Below are 18,000 nucleotides of genomic sequence, written 5' to 3'. Positions count from 1 at the left end.
AACCATTTTACCTCCCCTCCCCGTTCCCTTTCTGTCCTGAGCCTCCTCTATTGTAAAAGTGAGGCCACACAAAAACTGGAGGAACAGCACCTCATATTCCGCTTGGGTAGCTCACAACCCAGTGGTATGAACATTGAATTCTCTAACGTTAGGTATCCTCCACAAACCCCCGCCCCCGCCCCCGCCCTCACATTCCCAGAGACTTGGCTGACCTTGTATCTCCCTCCCCTCCACCTACATTCCTAAATAATTTGCACCTCATCAATCCTCCTATACAATTTACAACCTTATAATCTGTTTGTCTCACATTGTGTGTGTGTTCATCTTTGACCTTTGTCCAGCCACCTGCCTACTGTGTTTACCTCTGACCTGCCATGCGTTGTCCTGCCGCTCCACTCTTTCCATGACCAGCCATGCGAGATCCTTCCTCTACCCCCCCCCCCTCCCCCCCATCTAAAGAAGTGTTCCGACCCAATATGACATGGGTAGGACAGGCTTGAAGGGATATAGACCAAACGCGGGCAGGTGGGTATGGTGTAGCTGGGACATGTTGGTTGGTATGGGCAAGTTGGTCCAAAGGGCCTGTTTCACACTATATCACTCTATGACCTGGAGTTTTGCATGCAGTTTAGATTGCTGTGCAAAAGGAGAGAGTGTGTAAATTATTCATATGATGTTACCTGGGATATACCAGTTCATGTACTTTTAGAAAAAACTAGAGGCTTTGGAAGGGATCTGAGGAAGAACTTAGTTACCCTGAAGGAGGTTCATATCTGGAATGCACTGCCTGAAGAAGTAGAGGAGGCAGTGCTGTTACATGGTGGCGGCACGGTGCCTTACAGTGAATGCTGCGCCAGAGACCTGGGTTCGATCCTGACTACGGATGCTGCCTGTTCGGAGTTTATATGTTCTCCCCGTGACCGCGTGGGTTTTCTCCAGGGTCTTCAGTATCATCCCACACTCCAAAGACGCACAGGTACGTAGGTTAATTGGCTTGGTAAATGTAAAAAATTGTCCCTAGTGGGTGTAGGATAGTGTTAATGTACGGGGATCGCTGGTCAGTGCGGACCCGGTGGGCCGAAGGGCCTGTTTCCTTGCTGTACCTCTAAACACCATTTAAGCATTTTAGATGGACATTTGAAATGCTGAGTGCTGAAAAATGGATTGAGGTTGCATAATTCCTTGATGCCAGCAGTATATGGTGGGACAAACGGTCATTTTTTGTGTTCTGACTATGAACATGAATTAGGAGCAGGGACAGGCACGCCATTCCTCAAGCTTGTTGAGCCATTGTAGTAAGATCATGGCTTTTAAGATTGTAATCTCAACGCAATTTTCCTACTTGTCTTCAGTAAACTTTCACCCTTTTGCTTATCAAGAATCCATGTCTGTGCTAAGATTATTCAAAGATTCCATTTACCCCGCCCTGTGACGGAAAAGCATTCAAAAGACGTGCAACTTTTACAAAACAAAAATTGCTTCATGTTTCATTGCTTCAATAGGCAGAGGTAGAGTTGCTGCCTTACAGCTCTTGCAGCACCGGAAACCCAGGTTCTATCTCGACTACGAGTGCTGTCTGTAAGGAGTTTGCACGTTCTCCCCATGACCGCGTGTGTTTTCACCGAGATCTTCGGTTTCCTCCCACACTCCAAAGACGTACACGTGTGCAGGTTAATTGGCTTGGTGTATGTGTAAATTGTCCCTAGCATGTGTAGGATAGTGTTAATGTGTGGTGATCGCTGGTCGACGTGGACTCGGTAGGCGGAAGGTATAGGAAAATAACTGCAGATGGTGGTTAAAATCGAAGGTAGATACACAATGCTGGAGTAACTCAGCGGGTCATGCAGCATCTCGGGAGAGAAGGAATGGGTGACGTTTCGGGTCGAGACCCTTCAGATTGACGTTTCGGGTCGAGACCCTTCTTCAAGAAGGGTCTCGACCCGAAACGTCACCTATTCCTTCTCTCCTGAGATGCTGCATGACCCGCTGAGTTACTCCAGCAGTGTGCGGAAGGGCCTGCTTCCGTGCTGTATCTCTAAACTAAAAAGCCGACCCATGTAGAAAGATCTCCTACACGGTGAAAATTCCTGTCTATGGCTGCCCTGGCAAGAAAGACCCTTTGGGATCTTCGATGTTTTAATCAAATCTCTACTTGCTCTTTCAAACTCCAGACGTTGCAAGCCCAGACTGTCTAGCCTGTCCTCATGAAGCAACCGACTCATTTCAGATATCACTCTGTTTTATACATCGATCAGTCAAAACATTATGACCATTGACAGGCGAAGTGAATAACTTTGATTATCTTGTTACAATGGCACCTGTCAAGGGGTGGGATATATTAGGCAGCAATTGAAGTCAGGTCTTGAAGTTGATGTGTTGGATGCAGGAGAAATTGGCAGGAGTAAAGACCTGAGCGACTTTGGCAAGGGCCAAATTGTTATGGCCAGACAACTGGGTCAGAGCATCTCTGAAACGGCAAGGCTTGTGGGGTGCTCCCGGTCAGCAGTGGTGAGTATCTACCGACAGTGGTCCGAGGAGGGACAAACCACAAACCGGCAACAGACAGGGTGTTGGGCGCCCAAGGCTCATCAATGAGCGAGGGCAACGAAGGCTATCCCCTCTGGTCCGAACCGACAGAAGGTCTACTGTAGCACAAGTCACAGAAAATTTTAATGGTGTCACAGGAGGAATGTGTCACAATACACAGTGCATACCCTGCTGCGTATGGGGCTGCACACGGAGGACCAACAGCATATTAGGCAGGTGGTTATAATGTTTTGGCTGATTAGTGTACAGTGCTGGTGTGAGAATGCTGTTCCATTCCACAGCACTGGCAAAAGTATTGATCGGCAAAAGTTGCAGATGGGTTGGTTAATAAGTTTGCAGATGGCACAGAAATTGATGGAATTGCAGACAGTGAAGATGAATAAAGAATACAGCAGAATACGGATCAATTACAGAAACGTGCAGATAAATGGCAGGTGAAGTTTAATCTGGGCAAGTGTGGCGTGTTGCACTTTAGAAGTTCAATTGTAAGGAGAAAGTATATAGTTAATGGCAGAAACATGGAAACATAAAAATAGATGCAGGAGTAGGCCATTCGGCCCTTCGAGCCGTCACCGCCATTCAATGTGATTATGGGTGATCATCCAGAATCACTACCCTGTTCCTGCTTTCTCCCCATAACCCTTGATTCCGTTAGCTCTAAAAGCTATATCTAACTCTGGAATACATCCAGGTAATTGGCCTCTACTACCTTCTGTGGTAGAGAATTCCACAGATTTCAACTCTTTGGCTGAAAAAGTTTTTCCTCATCTCAGTCCTAAATTCTACCTCTTATTTTTAAACTGTGATCCCTGGTTCTGGACTCCCCCAACATCGGGGACCTTTTTTTCTGCATCTACCCTGTCCAATCCTCTAAGAATTTTATATGTTTCTAAAAGATCCCCTCTCATCCTTCTAAATTCCAGCAAATATAAGCCCAGGAAGGATATTCTTGCTATTGAGGGCGTGCAGCGTAGGTTCACTAGGTTAATTCCCGGAATGGCGGGACTGTCGTATGTTGAAAGGCTGGAGCAATTAGGCTTGTATACACTGGAATTTAGAAGGATGAGGGGGGACCTTATTGAAACATATAAGATAATTAGGGGATTGGACACATTAGAGGCAGGAAACATGTTCCCAATGTTGGGGGAGTCCAGAACAAGAGGCCACTGTTTAAGAATAAGGGGTAGGCCATTTAGAACGGAGATGAGGAAGAACTTTTTCAGTCAGAGAGTGGTGAAGGTGTGGAATTCTCTGCCTCAGAAGGCAGTGGAGGCCAGTTCGTTGGATGCTTTCAAGAGAGAGCTGGATTGAGCTCTTAAGGATAGCGGAGTGAGGGGGTATGGGGAGAAGGCAGGAACGGGGTACTGATTGAGAGTGATCAGCCATGATCGCATTGAATGGCGGTGCTGGCTCGAACGGCTGAATGGCCTACTCCTGCACCTATTGTCTATTGTCTATTGTCAGTCGATCCATTCTTTCATCATATGTCAGTCCCGCTATCCCGGGAATTAACCTGGTGAACCTACGCTGCACTCCCTCAACAGCAATAATATCCTTCCTCAAATTAGGAGACCAAAATTGCACACAATACTCCAGGTGCAGTCTCACCAGGGCCCTGTACAACTGCAGTAGGACCTCCTTGCTCCTAAACTCAAATCCTCTCACAATGACCAACATGCCATTAGCTTTCTTCACTGCCTGCTGCACCTTCATGCTTACTTTCAATGACTGATGTACAAGCACACCCAGGTCTCATTGCACCTCCCCTTCTCCTAATCGGACACCATTTAGATTATAATCTGCCTTCCTGTTCTTGTCACCAAAGTGGATAACCTCACATTTATCCACATTATACTGCATCTGCCATGCTTCTGTCCACTCACCCAACCTATCCAAGTCACCCTGCAGCCTCATAGCATCCTCCTCACAGCTCATACTGCCACCCAGTTTTGTGTCTTCCGCAAACTTAGAGATTTTACATTTAATTCCCTCATCTAAATCGTTAATATATATTGTAAATAACTGGCGACCCAGCACCGAGCCTTGCGGCACCCCACTAGTCACTGCCTGCCATTCTGAAAAGGACCTATTAATTTCTACTCTTGGCTTCCTGTCTGCCAACCAGTTCTCTATCCATGTCAATACCCTACCCCCAATGCCATGTGCTCTAATTTTGTGGGACCTTGTCAAAGGCTTTTTGAAAGTACAGATACACCACATCCACTGGCTCTCCCTTATCCATTCTACTTATTACACCCTCAAAAAAATCCAAAATATTAGCCAAGCATGATTTCCCCTTCATAAATCCATGATGACTTTGACCGATCCCGTCACTGCTTTCCAAATGCGCTGCTATAAAATCTTTAATAATTGACTCCAGCATCTTCCCCACTACCTATGTACGGCTAACTGGTCTATCATTCCCTGTTTTCTCTCCCTCCTTTTTTTAAAAGTGGAGCTACATTGGCTACCCTCCAGTCCACAGGAACTGATCCAGAGTTGAGAGAACATTGGGAAATAACCACCAATGCATCCACGATTTCTAGGGCCACCTCCTTGAGTACTCTGGGATGCAGATCATCAGACCCTGGGGATTTATCTGCCTTCAGTCCCAACAGTTTACCCAACACCATTTTCTGACTAATATGGATCCCCTTCATTTCCTCCCTCCCATTAGATCCTCAGTCCCCTAGTATTTCCGGGAGATTATTTGTGTCTTCCTCAGTGAAGACAGAACCAAAGTACTCATTTAATTGTTCTGCCATTTCCTTGTTTCCCATTATAAATTCATCTGTCTCTGACTGTAAGGGACCTATATTCATCTTCACTAATCTTTTCCTTTTTACATACCTAAAGAAACTTTTACAGTCAGTTTTTATATTCCCCGCAACCATTAGCAACAGAGATCTTGGGGTCCAAGTCCATAGTTCCCTGAATATAGCAACACAAGTAGATAGGGTCAGGCCGTCTTTACAGCATTATGGGCCCCGGGCAAAGCAGTTTACTGGGGCCCCTACGACAACTACTCACAGGAATAAAAATGTAAATGGTCGATAAAATTAAACATATATTGTATTGTAGGGTATTGTAGCACCCTCAACCCACCTTATCCCCCCCCCTCCCCCTACTGACCCACTCCACCCCCCCCTAGCCACCCCCACTTGCCCCTCCCCTGCCCCCACCCGGGACGCGGGGGGATGGAGTGGCTGAGTTAGACCAATGCAGTAGAGGTTTGCGGGAGTTTCAAAGGGGGATCAGGGAGGATGAATTGGGTGAATGGAGGGTGGAAGAGAGGGGGGGATAAGGGGGCTGGGGGGATGGAGTGGGTGAGAAGAGGATAAGGGGGGATGAGGTGGGTTGTGGGGGGTGGGATGATAGGTGGAGTTGAGGGGGTGTGGATGGAGTGGGTGAGTGGGGCTCTTAAAAAAAAACCCTGAAACCAATTTAAGCTAATGCAGCACAGGTCTGGGGGAGTTTTAAGGGGGATTAAGGGGGGAATGGAGTGCATGAGTGGGGCTCTGAAGAAAAATCCTAAACACAATTTCACGACCCCTGTTGTCCCCCTCCCCAGTGCCCATTCTCAGACCCCCCCATTCTCTCTCCCCCAGACCAACTGTTACTCTCCGCCACCCCCCTTTCCCCAGCACCCCCATTTCCCCCACTCTCGCTTCCCCCCACCAACAACCCCCACCCTTGCTGTCCCCCTCCCCAGTCCCACTCTGCCTCCTCCCACCCCCACTCTCTCCTCCTCCCACCCTCCCCGTCGCCCCCACCGTTACTCTCCCCCACCCCCCTTTCCCTACCAGCCCCCCCCTGTCGTGCCGGCGAAAAGCACTTACCGAAAAGCACTTAGCGATGGACTTAGGGTGCTACATTGTTGCGAAAAGCACTTACAGATCGCTGTGAGAAGCACTTAGGGATGGAAAAGCAAAGCACTTAGGGAGCTAATTGTTGCGAGACAGATCGCTGTGAGAAGCACTTAGGGATGGAAAATGTTGCGAAAAAGACACTTAGGGACCGAAAATGTTGCGAAAAAAGCACTTATTGAACCTACATTTTTAAAGTAGTATTTATTTATTGCAAGTCACTTAACATACACAGATCAGCATGGGGCCCCTATGCTCGTGGGGCCCCGGGCAAGCGCCCATCAGGCCCATGCGTTAAGACGGCCCTGGATAGGGTGGTAAAAAAGGCATATGATATGCTTACCTTCACAGGGTATAAGAGTCAGGAAGTCATGTGCAGCTGTATAAAACTTTGGTTTGGTCACTTTTGGATTGGTTACAGTTCTGGTCGCCCCATAATAAGAGGGCTGTGGCTTTGCAGAAGTTTACCAGAATACCACACTGGATTAAAGGGTATTAACTATATTTTTGGAGATGTTGGACGTTGGATTGTCTCCTCGGGAACACGGAGGCTGAGGGAAGATCTGATAGGTTTATATAATTATGAGAGACAGATAAGTTAGATAGACAGAATCTTTTTCCAAGGGTATGCTGCACTCTTTATATTCCCCTTTGCTTAATCTATTGTACCCACGTTTGACTTGATTATATTTATGTATATTATATCTGATCTGTTTGGATAGCATGCAAAACAAAGCTGTTCACTCTGCCTCAGTACACATGACAATAATAAACCTAAACCTAAAATACTGGAGGCAATGTTTTAAGGAAGATGGGGAAAGTTTAAAGGATATCGGCACACCAATATTTACTCTGGGAATGGTAGGTGTATATAATGTACTACCATGTGTGGCGGTGGAAGCAGATACATCAGTGGCTTTTAACAGGCTTTCAAATAAGCACATTTTAGATAAAGATCATGTGCAGGCAGAGAGGGCTGGTTCCAATGTTGTTCAATGTTCCATGATGTACAATGAGATCTGCCAAAGATAGGTTAAATGGTAACCACCAGTAGGAACAGCACTGGGTAGGTGAAACTGGGATAGTATACTAGTAATCAAAAAAAAATTATTAGCGTAAGAAAATAACTGCAGATGCTGGTACAAATCGAAGGTATTTATTCACAAAATGCTGGAGTAACTCAGCAGGTCAGGCAGCATTTCAGGAGAGAAGGAATGGGTGACGTTTCGGGTCGAGACCCTTCTTCAGACTGATGAAGGTGAAGGATGACTGATGAAGGAGGTACCGTGGTAGTCTGCCGTGCTGACCTCCACCGGACCGAGGCCAAATTTAAATTCTAGATCAGTCTGAAGAAGGGTCTTGACCCGAAACGTCACCGATTCCTTCTCTCCTGAGATGCTGCCTGGCCTGCTGAGTTACTCCAGCATTTTGTGAATAAAAGGAAATTATTAATGTTTTAACTAATCCAGCACCTCATCTGTGGTACTGAGGCTTTAAGTGCTTCCTTGATAGTGATTAAATGGGAAATTTTCTGCATTGCATATCTTTTAGGAATGATCCAGTGGTAAAGACAGTGGATACTGAGTACTTTGGCAGAAGTATTAAACAAGCCAACTTCTGTGTCCCGAATATAGCTCATATTTTGAGTGTTATTACAACTAAACTTGTCCAGGTGAGTTGTAATTAATTAATCCCATTCTGCCTGGGGGGGGGGGGGGGGGTTGGGTGGGTAAGGATGAGTGAACCAAAGAGTTGCAAAGGGAGTGGAATCTACAGAAAGTGGAGAAAGATGCAAAGGTGTGACTGGTGTGGGAGCACGTTGGAGGTTGTGGAAATTTCAGAGTTGGATGCAGTGGCTGGTGGGGTGAAAGGCGAGGACGAGGGCAACTCTATCCTTGTTCTGACTGGGGGCAGGGGGAGCAAGAGCAGAACTGTGGGATACGGAAGAAGCAGGTGAGGGATCCATCTATAACAGCTGGGGGAAAACCACATTTACTGAAGAAAGAGGACATCATGCAAATTGAAGTTTCAAGATGAATACAGTATTATTAGAATCAGCCAGCAAATGTGACTATTTAAAAAATGAATCCTAATTTTTCTTCCATTTCCTTTGAAAGTGAGATGGGGAAGCCTTACCTTAAAAATAATTAACATTGAGATCTATAATTATGTTTTACACAAGATTTTTACTTTGAAAATCAGATTGATAAAGCTGACATACTAATTATATTCTCTGTGTAATGTTGATTTTAAGGATGGCTTAATAGGTGGCTGAGATAGTTTTGTGGGTCCGAGTTGCTCACTCTTGATCAAATGATGGTTGAAATAATAAATTAAGGTAAGTGAGTGGATACAAATTTACATTAAAAACTGGTTATTAAATAAATGTTTTGAGTTGTAATTTTTTTTACCATGGCATGAAAGATTATGGAAATTTGACGGCAGCTGAAACATAATTACATAAAATCTGGAACATAATCTGTATGTTTGTTTATTTTAAAATATATGATTTTAATTTTGGCGGTTACTTTTGTGCGATCTAATTTAATTAGTTTAATTCTAAGCTTAAATTTATATATTATTTGCCTTTGCCTATGCCTAAGTTGCATAATTAATCTTGTATCAACATGAATTTTCAGATTTGATCTGAAGGGGAACAGCAAAGTGACACCAAAGAATTGTACATAAACTGCAACAGTGGAATTGACATGGTGAGTTGTTTACCAGTTTAAAAAAATTAAATGTTTTAATCTGTTACATCCATAACATTCGTTTTGAATTGGTCTTCATTCTTTATGACCTTTTGATTCCATGGGTAATTCTGATATTTTGATCTCGACTGCTATATGTTGCTAGCACTAATATGTTTTATAGTCCTAATACATATGTTTAGCACTTTTTGTTTTTTGATTAATAAGGTAAAAAAACAAATATATTTATTCCTGACATTTCTTTCAAAAGTATTACAACTTCCTTCTATTCCATCCATCACTGGAACCCCTTGTATTTCCACCATACCCTACAGTTACTGCCAAATGCCTCTTCCCTTTCTCTTACCTTCCAAAGATGGCTATGCTCTCCTTCACTAGCCCTTCCCAGGCCATCTTCAGAGTGCACCAGGACTTCTGCATAGGTAATAAGTGAGATATCAATGTACCAACTAAAGCTTCCCGTGCACAGCACAGAACGGTATTGATCAAAGCATGAATTAGAAAAAAACTTGACAAGAATGCCAGTCTGTGAGTGAAGAGCTTCAGAATGTTCAAAGTACCCATAAAAAAAACACAATGAAGTCAGCTATGAATATTTAGGATCTAATCAACTAAACATTTTTTAATCATATAAACTGTGGGAATTCAACATGTATCCTTCCTGTCTCCATTTCTGCAGTGCATTTAAGTGGGTAAAATAGTCAATAAGATGTTGACTTAATGGAATTGAACTCAATGAGGCTCTGTGCACTTGGTCATATGCAAGATGATGCATCCATCTGATTTATTCCAAGTCTGACCGAAATGCTGTGAATATTTAATTTTCACCATTGCCCAGCTTTAACTTAGAGAATGGAGATTATTTGAGAAATCTTAGTGAGGGATATAAAGTGCATCATAAATATTATGGATCAAAAAAGATGAAATAATGAATCATAGTTTATTTTCCAGTTCTTACATTTCAAATTTCTCGCCTGTTTTGTTATGTTTGCAATAATTAGTTAAGCAGACAGAAAAGGGACACGATTTATATAGGTTGGTAACTCGGATGGAATGCTCTGCTGGTAGAGTTAGAATACCTGAAAGCCTATCTGAGCCTGAAACTGGGGAGAGTTCCACAGCTGTGGAAAACATCCTGCGTGGTACCGGTGCCAAAGACGCCGCACCCGAAGGAACTCAACAACTACAGGCCGGTGGTACTGACATCACACTTGATGAAGACACTGGAGCGACTGGTCCTCGCCCATCTCCGCCCCCTGGTGAGACCGTCAATTGATCCGCTGCAGTTCGCCTACCAGACTCGCATCGGGGTGGAGTACACCATCATCTACCTACAGCACAGAGCAGCCGGATAGCACTGTGAGAATCATGTTCTTTGATTTCTCCAGTGCATTCAATACCATCCAGCCGGGGCTTCTGGGGGGCAAGCTGGAGCGCACAGGAGTGGATCACCACCTCACATCCTGGATTCTGGACTACCTCACCAACCGACCACAGTATGTGAGGACAAAGGGCTATGTCTCGGACATGGTGGTCTGCAGCACAGGGGTTCAGCAGGGAACAGTGCTAGCTCCATTCTTGTTCACCCTGTACACTGCGGACTTCAGACACAGCTCTGCAAACTGCTATCTACAGAAGTTCTCTGACGACTGCCATCGTCGGTCTCATCACAGGCGACGATGACAGGGTGTACAGAGAACTGATCAAGGAGTTTGTGGACTGGTGCCAGCGGAACCGCCTCCGGATCACCGCGGCTGTGAGACTGCACAACCAGCACTGCTCCCAGCAGACAAGTCACCGGTAACAGTTAAGGAATACACAGTAAACTGATGACAATTTATCCTTGACTTTACTTTTATTTATAATGAATGATCTCTTGCTATCCACTTTGCTGCTGTAACACTGTAAATTTCCCCGGTGTGGGACAAATAAAGGAATATATTAGTGCACTTTAATCTTTAAGCATAGAGAGAATCATCTATTTCAACATACTGTGCCAGTGGAGTATTATCAAGTTCTCCTTTCGATTTCCGCTGATGCAAGAATAGTCAACATTAAGTCAACATCTTATTGGTGACAAATAACGAACTACTCATTGCATAGTTACAATTTTTTTAAATTATTTATCTAAATCACTTTAATCAGGGATAACAATCTGTAACTCGAGGGACATTTTCTGTCCCAGAATTCAGTGCATAAATGCAGAGCTTTTGTCAGTTCTGATGTAGTAGTTGGCATGTTCTGGTCACTAAACAACAGCCTCCTGATAAATTGAAATTGGTCTACTTAAATCATTATTTTCCTATTCCGTGTAGTTCTTCCTCGTGTATAGAAGTAAGTTAATTTGACAACGAATAGGACTATCAGCACCAACTTTAATTTTTACATAAGAAGCATGTATTTTGAAGAATGGGGAATTTGTTCATGCAGAGCTGAAGATTTTGCGTGCCATTTGAGATATAAAACAGTGGCTGCAGATTTATTTAGAATTTTAAATCTACATCCAATCTAACATATCTGTGATTTAAACTTGGTGAAGAATGACTTTTGGGGTTTTTTATATCAAAAAAACTTTATTCCAGTAATAAATATTTACAAAACATTTTTATTTTCAAAAACTCCATCCGACATTCCCGGAGGTTATACATTCAATACAGATATTCATTGTCAGATTTACACGGAATCCCTTCCCTTATTTGGAGGGGCGTCTCTCTCCACCACACCCTGCCCCCCATGTCCAACAGCGGAAGGACCCTAGACTGTGATCCTCCCCCACAGGGCCTTGGCGTTGGCTGCACCAAGCTTCAGTGCGTCCCTCAGCACGTACTCCTGCAGTCTGCAGCGGGCCAGTCGGCAACATTTCCCGACAGACAGCTCGCCCCGCTGGGAGGTCAACAAAGCTCGAGCAGACCAAAGAGCGTCTTTCACCGAGTTGATGACCTTCCAGCAGCACTCGATGTCAGTCTCTGAGTGCGTCCCTGGGAACAGTCCGTAGATCACAGAGTCCTCATTGACGGAGTTGCTCGGAATAAATCTTGACAGGGACCCCTGCAAACCTCTCCAGACTCTCTTGGTAAATCCACACTGTGAAGAGGTGGGCAACCGTCTCCTCTCCATAGCAGCCGTCCCGATGGCAGCGTGCGCTGGTAGTGAGGTTCCGGCAGTGCAAGAAGGATCTGACTGGGAGGGCTCCCCTCACTGCCAGCCAAGCCAGGTCTTGATGCTTGTTGGTGAGTTCTGGTGACGAGGCATTTTGCCAGACAAGCTGGGCAGTCTGCTCTGGCAACCACGCCACAGGATCCATGGAGTCATCCCCCTGCAGTGCCTGCAGGACGTTCCGTGCTGACCACTGCCCAATGGACTTGTGGTCAAAGGTGTTGGTCCGGAAGAACCTTTCCACAAGCGCCAGATGGTGCGGCAATGTCCAGCTGACTGGCACATTGCGTGGCATCTGTGCCAGGCCCATCCTTCGCAACACCGGGGACAGGTAGAACCTCAGCAGGTAGTGGCCCTTGGTGCTCAGGTGCCTTGGCTCTACGCTCCGCCTGATGCAGCCACACGCGAAGGTGGCCATCAGGATGAGGGCGACGTTGGGCACGCTTTTACCCCCGTTGTCTGCCGACTTGTGCATTGTGGCCCGTCGCACCAAGTATAAGTATCCTTTACATGGTGTAAGCTTAATTGTTTTTGGGCAGTAGAGTCAGTACCATATATACTCTCCTTGGGTGTGCTATAAAGCTACAGTAAGCACATATCTCAATGCTTTCACCAGTGACTTGTTTTCCACCAGTGACCTGTTTTGTAGTCGAATATGATACACCTTGTGTTCACGATTGATGAAACACTTGCTTTTTTGTAATAAAGAAAAATTAAGTCAACACTGCAAAGAATTTGCATTTTAAATTCAGACGGTCGACTACCAATAGTAGGCATAATGTCTTGCTTTTATCATATTCAACATTTAGCAAAGTAAGTACAGTAAACCAACATTATAACGGACCATAGGCGGGGGGGAATGTTGTCCATTCTTGCCAATTGTCCACTGTAGCAGAGTAAGGTATTATCATTGTATGTAGTTGAAATAAAGAGATACAGATGATTCTTAATTACACAAAAGGACACAAAGTGCTGGAGTAACTCAGCAGGTCAGTCAGCATCTCCAGAGAACATGGATAGGTGACATCAGGACCCTTCTTCAGACTGATTCAATCTGCTGTTTCTTCAGCACTTCGTGTCGTTTCGCCTTAAAACTAGGTGGCGATACTGCTGATCTGCACCAGCGAGCCCTTCTTCACCAGCTACCGCACAGTCTGGTTGACATTGCTATTGTTGCAGCTCACGTTGTGCCGCTTCTTCCTGTCACCCATCGCTTTGTCTGCTACCTGCTCCACCACCACCTCCTCCTCCTCATCATCTTCCCCCACAGTCGCTGACATCTTCCACGGTGGAGTATGTTGGCAAATCCAGGGAAGAAGGAGAGAGGAGGAGACGACGGCGGTGGAGCGGGGAGCGGACATCGCGACGTCCAGCAGGAAGAAATGGCAGCTGGTGAGCGGGACGGAGCCCCATGATAACCGAGCATGTCCTGTTGGTGGCAGCGGCCTGAAGAAAGCACTGTCCCCAGGGGTTACAACGTGAGCCTTAACAACTAGACCATGCGGTAAATGAAGAAGGGCTCACTGGTGCACCTTGTGAGCCGGGGAGGTGACGTCGGGAGCCGTGGATGTAAGCAGCTGGGCAGATGGTGTGCGCCGGGAGTGGCTACACCTGAAATCCGTTATAAAGGGGTCCGTTAAAACGAGGGTTTACTGTAATTAAAAATCTGACGTTTAAGCGTAAACTATTATTACATGTGGTTTCAAATTAGCACAACGGTTTTAATAAAGTGTTTGTTCTTATTTTTAATTTCATTTTAATTGCATCTGTTTTGTATTCATAATTAGCTTGAAGACTAGCTTAAATCAAACTGCATTCAAGACTTTATTTTGTCCAGTTGAATAGATTCCTATCTCATTTGTAAGACTTGGATAAGAATGCACCCATCACAGGTGTCAGGTTTTATAGAATCTTGCATGTAATTTAAGGCATATCATTGTAATGAAGTAGTGTGTTAATGTTGCTGTTTAACAGAGATTTTGCTTGAATTAATCAATTGTAAATTCTTGGTATTCTGAGAAACCACCTGGTGTTATAAGGATGTAACTCTGTAAAGTTAATAAATCCTATGATCTTTTTCTGTGGTGAAGCCACTTTAATTTAACTTGAAAAAACAAAAATGTGCTCTTTGACTAAAAAAGAAACCAATCCTCATTTTAGGATGAAGACGGACAACATAGTTTGGAATGTATCCAAGCCAATCAAATCTTTCCCAGAAAAAAACTAATTAGAGAAGAAGAAAACCTCCAGGTATAAAAGAAAAATGTGGATTTAATTTGAAAAACTGTAGAATTTTCAGTTTATGTGAGGTATTCAGATTTGTTCCTTTGTAAGTGATCTGCTTAGTCAGCTACATTCTATCAAGTGTCAAAATCATTATCGTGTAATCATGTAGTCCCGAGAAGGATCCGAGATTCATCGAAATATTAGATATCCTCTTGATTCTTTGGATCACTTTTAATTTTCACTCATTCCAAAATACTTTTGAAACTTTAGTGACTGCATTGAAATAACAATCAATAAGCACCACACATTGCATTATCACAATGACACGGAGATTTGTTTAGGTTTGTCATTGTCACGTGAAAATCTTTGTTTGCTTGCCATCCAAAGAGATCAGATATACTATACATAAATATAATCAAGTCAAACTCAAGTGCAATAGATAGAGCAAAGGGGAGGAGAGAGTGCAGAATGTAGTTCTCAGCATTTTGTGCTGTTTCTTGAGGGATAAGTTTTATCAAAGACTCCGGGGTGAGAATTTGCCTCCTTCAAAGCATTACATTCACCTGGATAGGTAGGTAGGTCCTTTATTTAACCTAGTTCAAAGACAACATTTCCGAATGTCGGTGTTGCCGTTTTGTTCAAGCATTTGAAGCAACATTTGAATTTAGAAATATCTGACATAGAAGTGAGAGCATTGCCATTCGGATGAAACTGAACCATCTGACAGTAATTGCACAATTCCATTACTAGCTTCTTTTTCTTTCCTCTACATTACACGTGTTTTTATTACGTGGAATGTCTAATTGCCCATCTTTATTCTCTATTATAAATTTATCAATAAATTTTAAAAATGATGTAGATTTCACGAGGCATCGTTGTTTAATAACTTAGAGTTGATTGTGGCAAATTCTACCCTCCAATTTGTTTAGGAGATATTCAATCAGTTTAATGAAAAACATTTTTGGGCAAGTATATATGCTCTGCTGCTTTGCAATAGATATGTTTTTTTTAAACTTCCCAAACTAGCTGCAATATCAACATATAGTTTTGTATATTTTTGTTTATGCTACATAATAATTACTTCCCAATTACAATATTTTAGGTTCCATTTCCTGAACTTCATGGAGAAAGTACAGAATACATAGGACGTGCTGAAGATGCAGTTATTGCTCTGTCTAATTACAGATTGCACATCAAATTTAAGGAAACACTTGTTAACGTAAGTGCTTAAAGAATTTTGAAATAATCATCATATAATCAAGAGATTACTTTCTAGAAATGTTCAGACTAGAAATGCTGCATCATGGAGAGAGATACAGATACAGTGCCCTCCATAATGTTTGGGACAAAGACCCATCATTTATATATTTGTTTGCCTCTGTACTCCACAATTTAAGATTTGTAATAGAAAAAATCACATGTGGTTAAAGTGCACATTGTCTGATTTTATTAAAGGCCATTTTTATACATTTTGGTTTCACCATGTAGAAATCACAGCTATGTTTATACATAGTCCCCTTTTTCAGGGCACCAAAATGTTTGGGACACATGGCTTCACAGGTGTTTGTAATTGCCTGGGTGTGTTTAATTGCCTACTTAATGCAGGTATAAGAGAGCTACCTGGTCTTTCCTCCAGTCTTTTCAGAATTCTCTCTAATAAAGAAAAATCCCCAAACACCTGACCGACAGATCAGAAACACTCTTTGGGAGTCAGGTGTGGATTTGTCAATGACCACTGTCCGCAGAAGACTTCATGAACAGTAATACAGAGGCTACACTGCAAGCTGCAAAAATAGGATGGCCAGGTTACAGTTTGCCAAGAAGTACTTAAACGAGCAACCACAGTTCTGGAATAAGGTCGTTGTCAGATGAGACGAAGATTAACTTATATTGGAGTGATGGCAAGAGCAAAGTATGGAGGAGAGAAAGAACTGCCCAAGACCCAAAGCATACCACCTCATCTGTGAAACACGGTGGTGGGGGTGTTGCCTGGGCATGTATTGCTGCTGAAGATACTGTCTCACTTATCTTCATTGATGATGCAACTGCTGATGGTGGTAGCATAATGAATTCTGAAGTGTATAGACACATCCTATCTGCTCAAGTTCAAACAAATGCCTCAAAACTCATTGGCTGGCAGTTCATTCTACAGCAAGACAATGATCTCAAACTTACTGCTAAAGCAACAAAGGAGTTTTTCAAAGCTAAAAAATGGTCAATTCTTGAGTGGCCAAGTCAATAACCCGATCTGAACTCAATTGAGCATGCCTTTTATGTGCTGAAGAGAAAATTGAAGGGGACTAGCCCCCAAAACAAGCATAAGCTAAAGATGGCTGCAATACAGGCCTGGCAGGGCATCACCAAAGACCCAGCAGCTGATGATGTCCATGAATCGCAGACTTCAAGTAGTCATTGCATACAAAGGATATGTAACAAAATACTAAACATGACTACTTTCATTTACATCCCAAACATTATGGTGCCCTGAAATGGGGGGACTATGTATAAACACTGCTGTAATTTCCACCTGATGAAACCAAAATGTATAAAAATGGCTTTTATTAAAATCTGACAATATGCACTTTAACCACATGTGATTTTTTTCTATTACAAATCTCAAATTGTGGAGTACACAGGCAAGTATATAAATGATGGGTCTTTGTCCCAAACATTATGGAGGGCACTGCAATCTTTCATCAGTACTGGTTAAAGTTGGAAAGAAAATGAGCTACAGAGAAAATCGGAAGTAGTAGTATGATTAAAAGGGAAGATTTTTGACAGAGTGGAGACCAAAGGAGGGTGAAAGACACAAGTTTTGGCAGAGGTGATGCCAAAATAAAATGACAATGACTAGTGATGAACAAACTATATCTGGGGATTATGTGAATGTAAAATGACAAATCTGCATTCTGAAATTAGTGAAAGAGAATGTGAAACAAAAGGCTGGAATGTCTGATTATTTGTTATTGCTGTGTTTAATGTTGAGTCCGCAAAGCTAATGTGCCTAGTTTAAAGGTATTCCTTGTGCTTGGTTTGAGCTTTGTTGGACAGGGTGTAACAGACCAAAGACGGAGCAGGTAGTCAGAGATGGCAGTAAATGCTGCTGACGGGCATATTCCAGGGTGCAGGTGTCCATGCTGAGGAACACACTGGCTTTTTGTGGAGTCACCGCAAAGGCTTTGCCGGGAAGGACCACTGTCTCGGATCCTGCCACTGTTGGTTACTGAGGGACAAGCCCTGTGTAAAAGCTTCTAAAATGCTCACAGGTGCATTGTTTGAGGAGGAAAAGTCAGAGGCATTCATGCGTTGTAAGAGAATGTGTTAAATTGCTAAATTAAACTGTTACTATTCTCTTTCAGCTGGCAGCATCCCCACCTGTTTTTTGAATCTATCCTGGTCTCCTTACTAACATAGGACTTCCTTTTACTTCTCAGCTCCTTTCCCCACCCATCTCTTCCCCACCACACTTACAATTTTAAACTTATTTTATTTTA

At 43.4% G+C, this 18,000-nt stretch overlaps 1 protein-coding gene across 5 annotated transcripts in view; it reads left to right on the top strand.

Moving 5' to 3' along the window:
- Nucleotides 1-18,000, top strand: part of mtmr3 (myotubularin related protein 3) — an 80,926-nt gene that overhangs the window by 20,935 nt on the left and 41,991 nt on the right. For all 5 annotated transcript variants that reach the window (XM_078421712.1, XM_078421711.1, XM_078421710.1 and 2 more), the window contains exons 3-7: nucleotides 7,965-8,085; nucleotides 8,668-8,751; nucleotides 9,053-9,124; nucleotides 14,441-14,530; nucleotides 15,609-15,725. In XM_078421712.1, coding sequence (XP_078277838.1) covers nucleotides 9,122-9,124; nucleotides 14,441-14,530; nucleotides 15,609-15,725 — 210 coding nt within the window. In that variant the 5' untranslated portion in view covers nucleotides 7,965-8,085; nucleotides 8,668-8,751; nucleotides 9,053-9,121. The remainder of the gene's footprint in view (nucleotides 1-7,964; nucleotides 8,086-8,667; nucleotides 8,752-9,052; nucleotides 9,125-14,440; nucleotides 14,531-15,608; nucleotides 15,726-18,000) is intronic.

Source organism: Rhinoraja longicauda, chromosome 25 (genome assembly GCF_053455715.1).
Source record: "Rhinoraja longicauda isolate Sanriku21f chromosome 25, sRhiLon1.1, whole genome shotgun sequence".
NCBI lineage: Eukaryota > Metazoa > Chordata > Chondrichthyes > Rajiformes > Arhynchobatidae > Rhinoraja > Rhinoraja longicauda.
The sequence above is the reverse complement of the archived record's forward strand: the minus strand, read 5'-3'. Positions and strand labels throughout refer to the sequence as shown.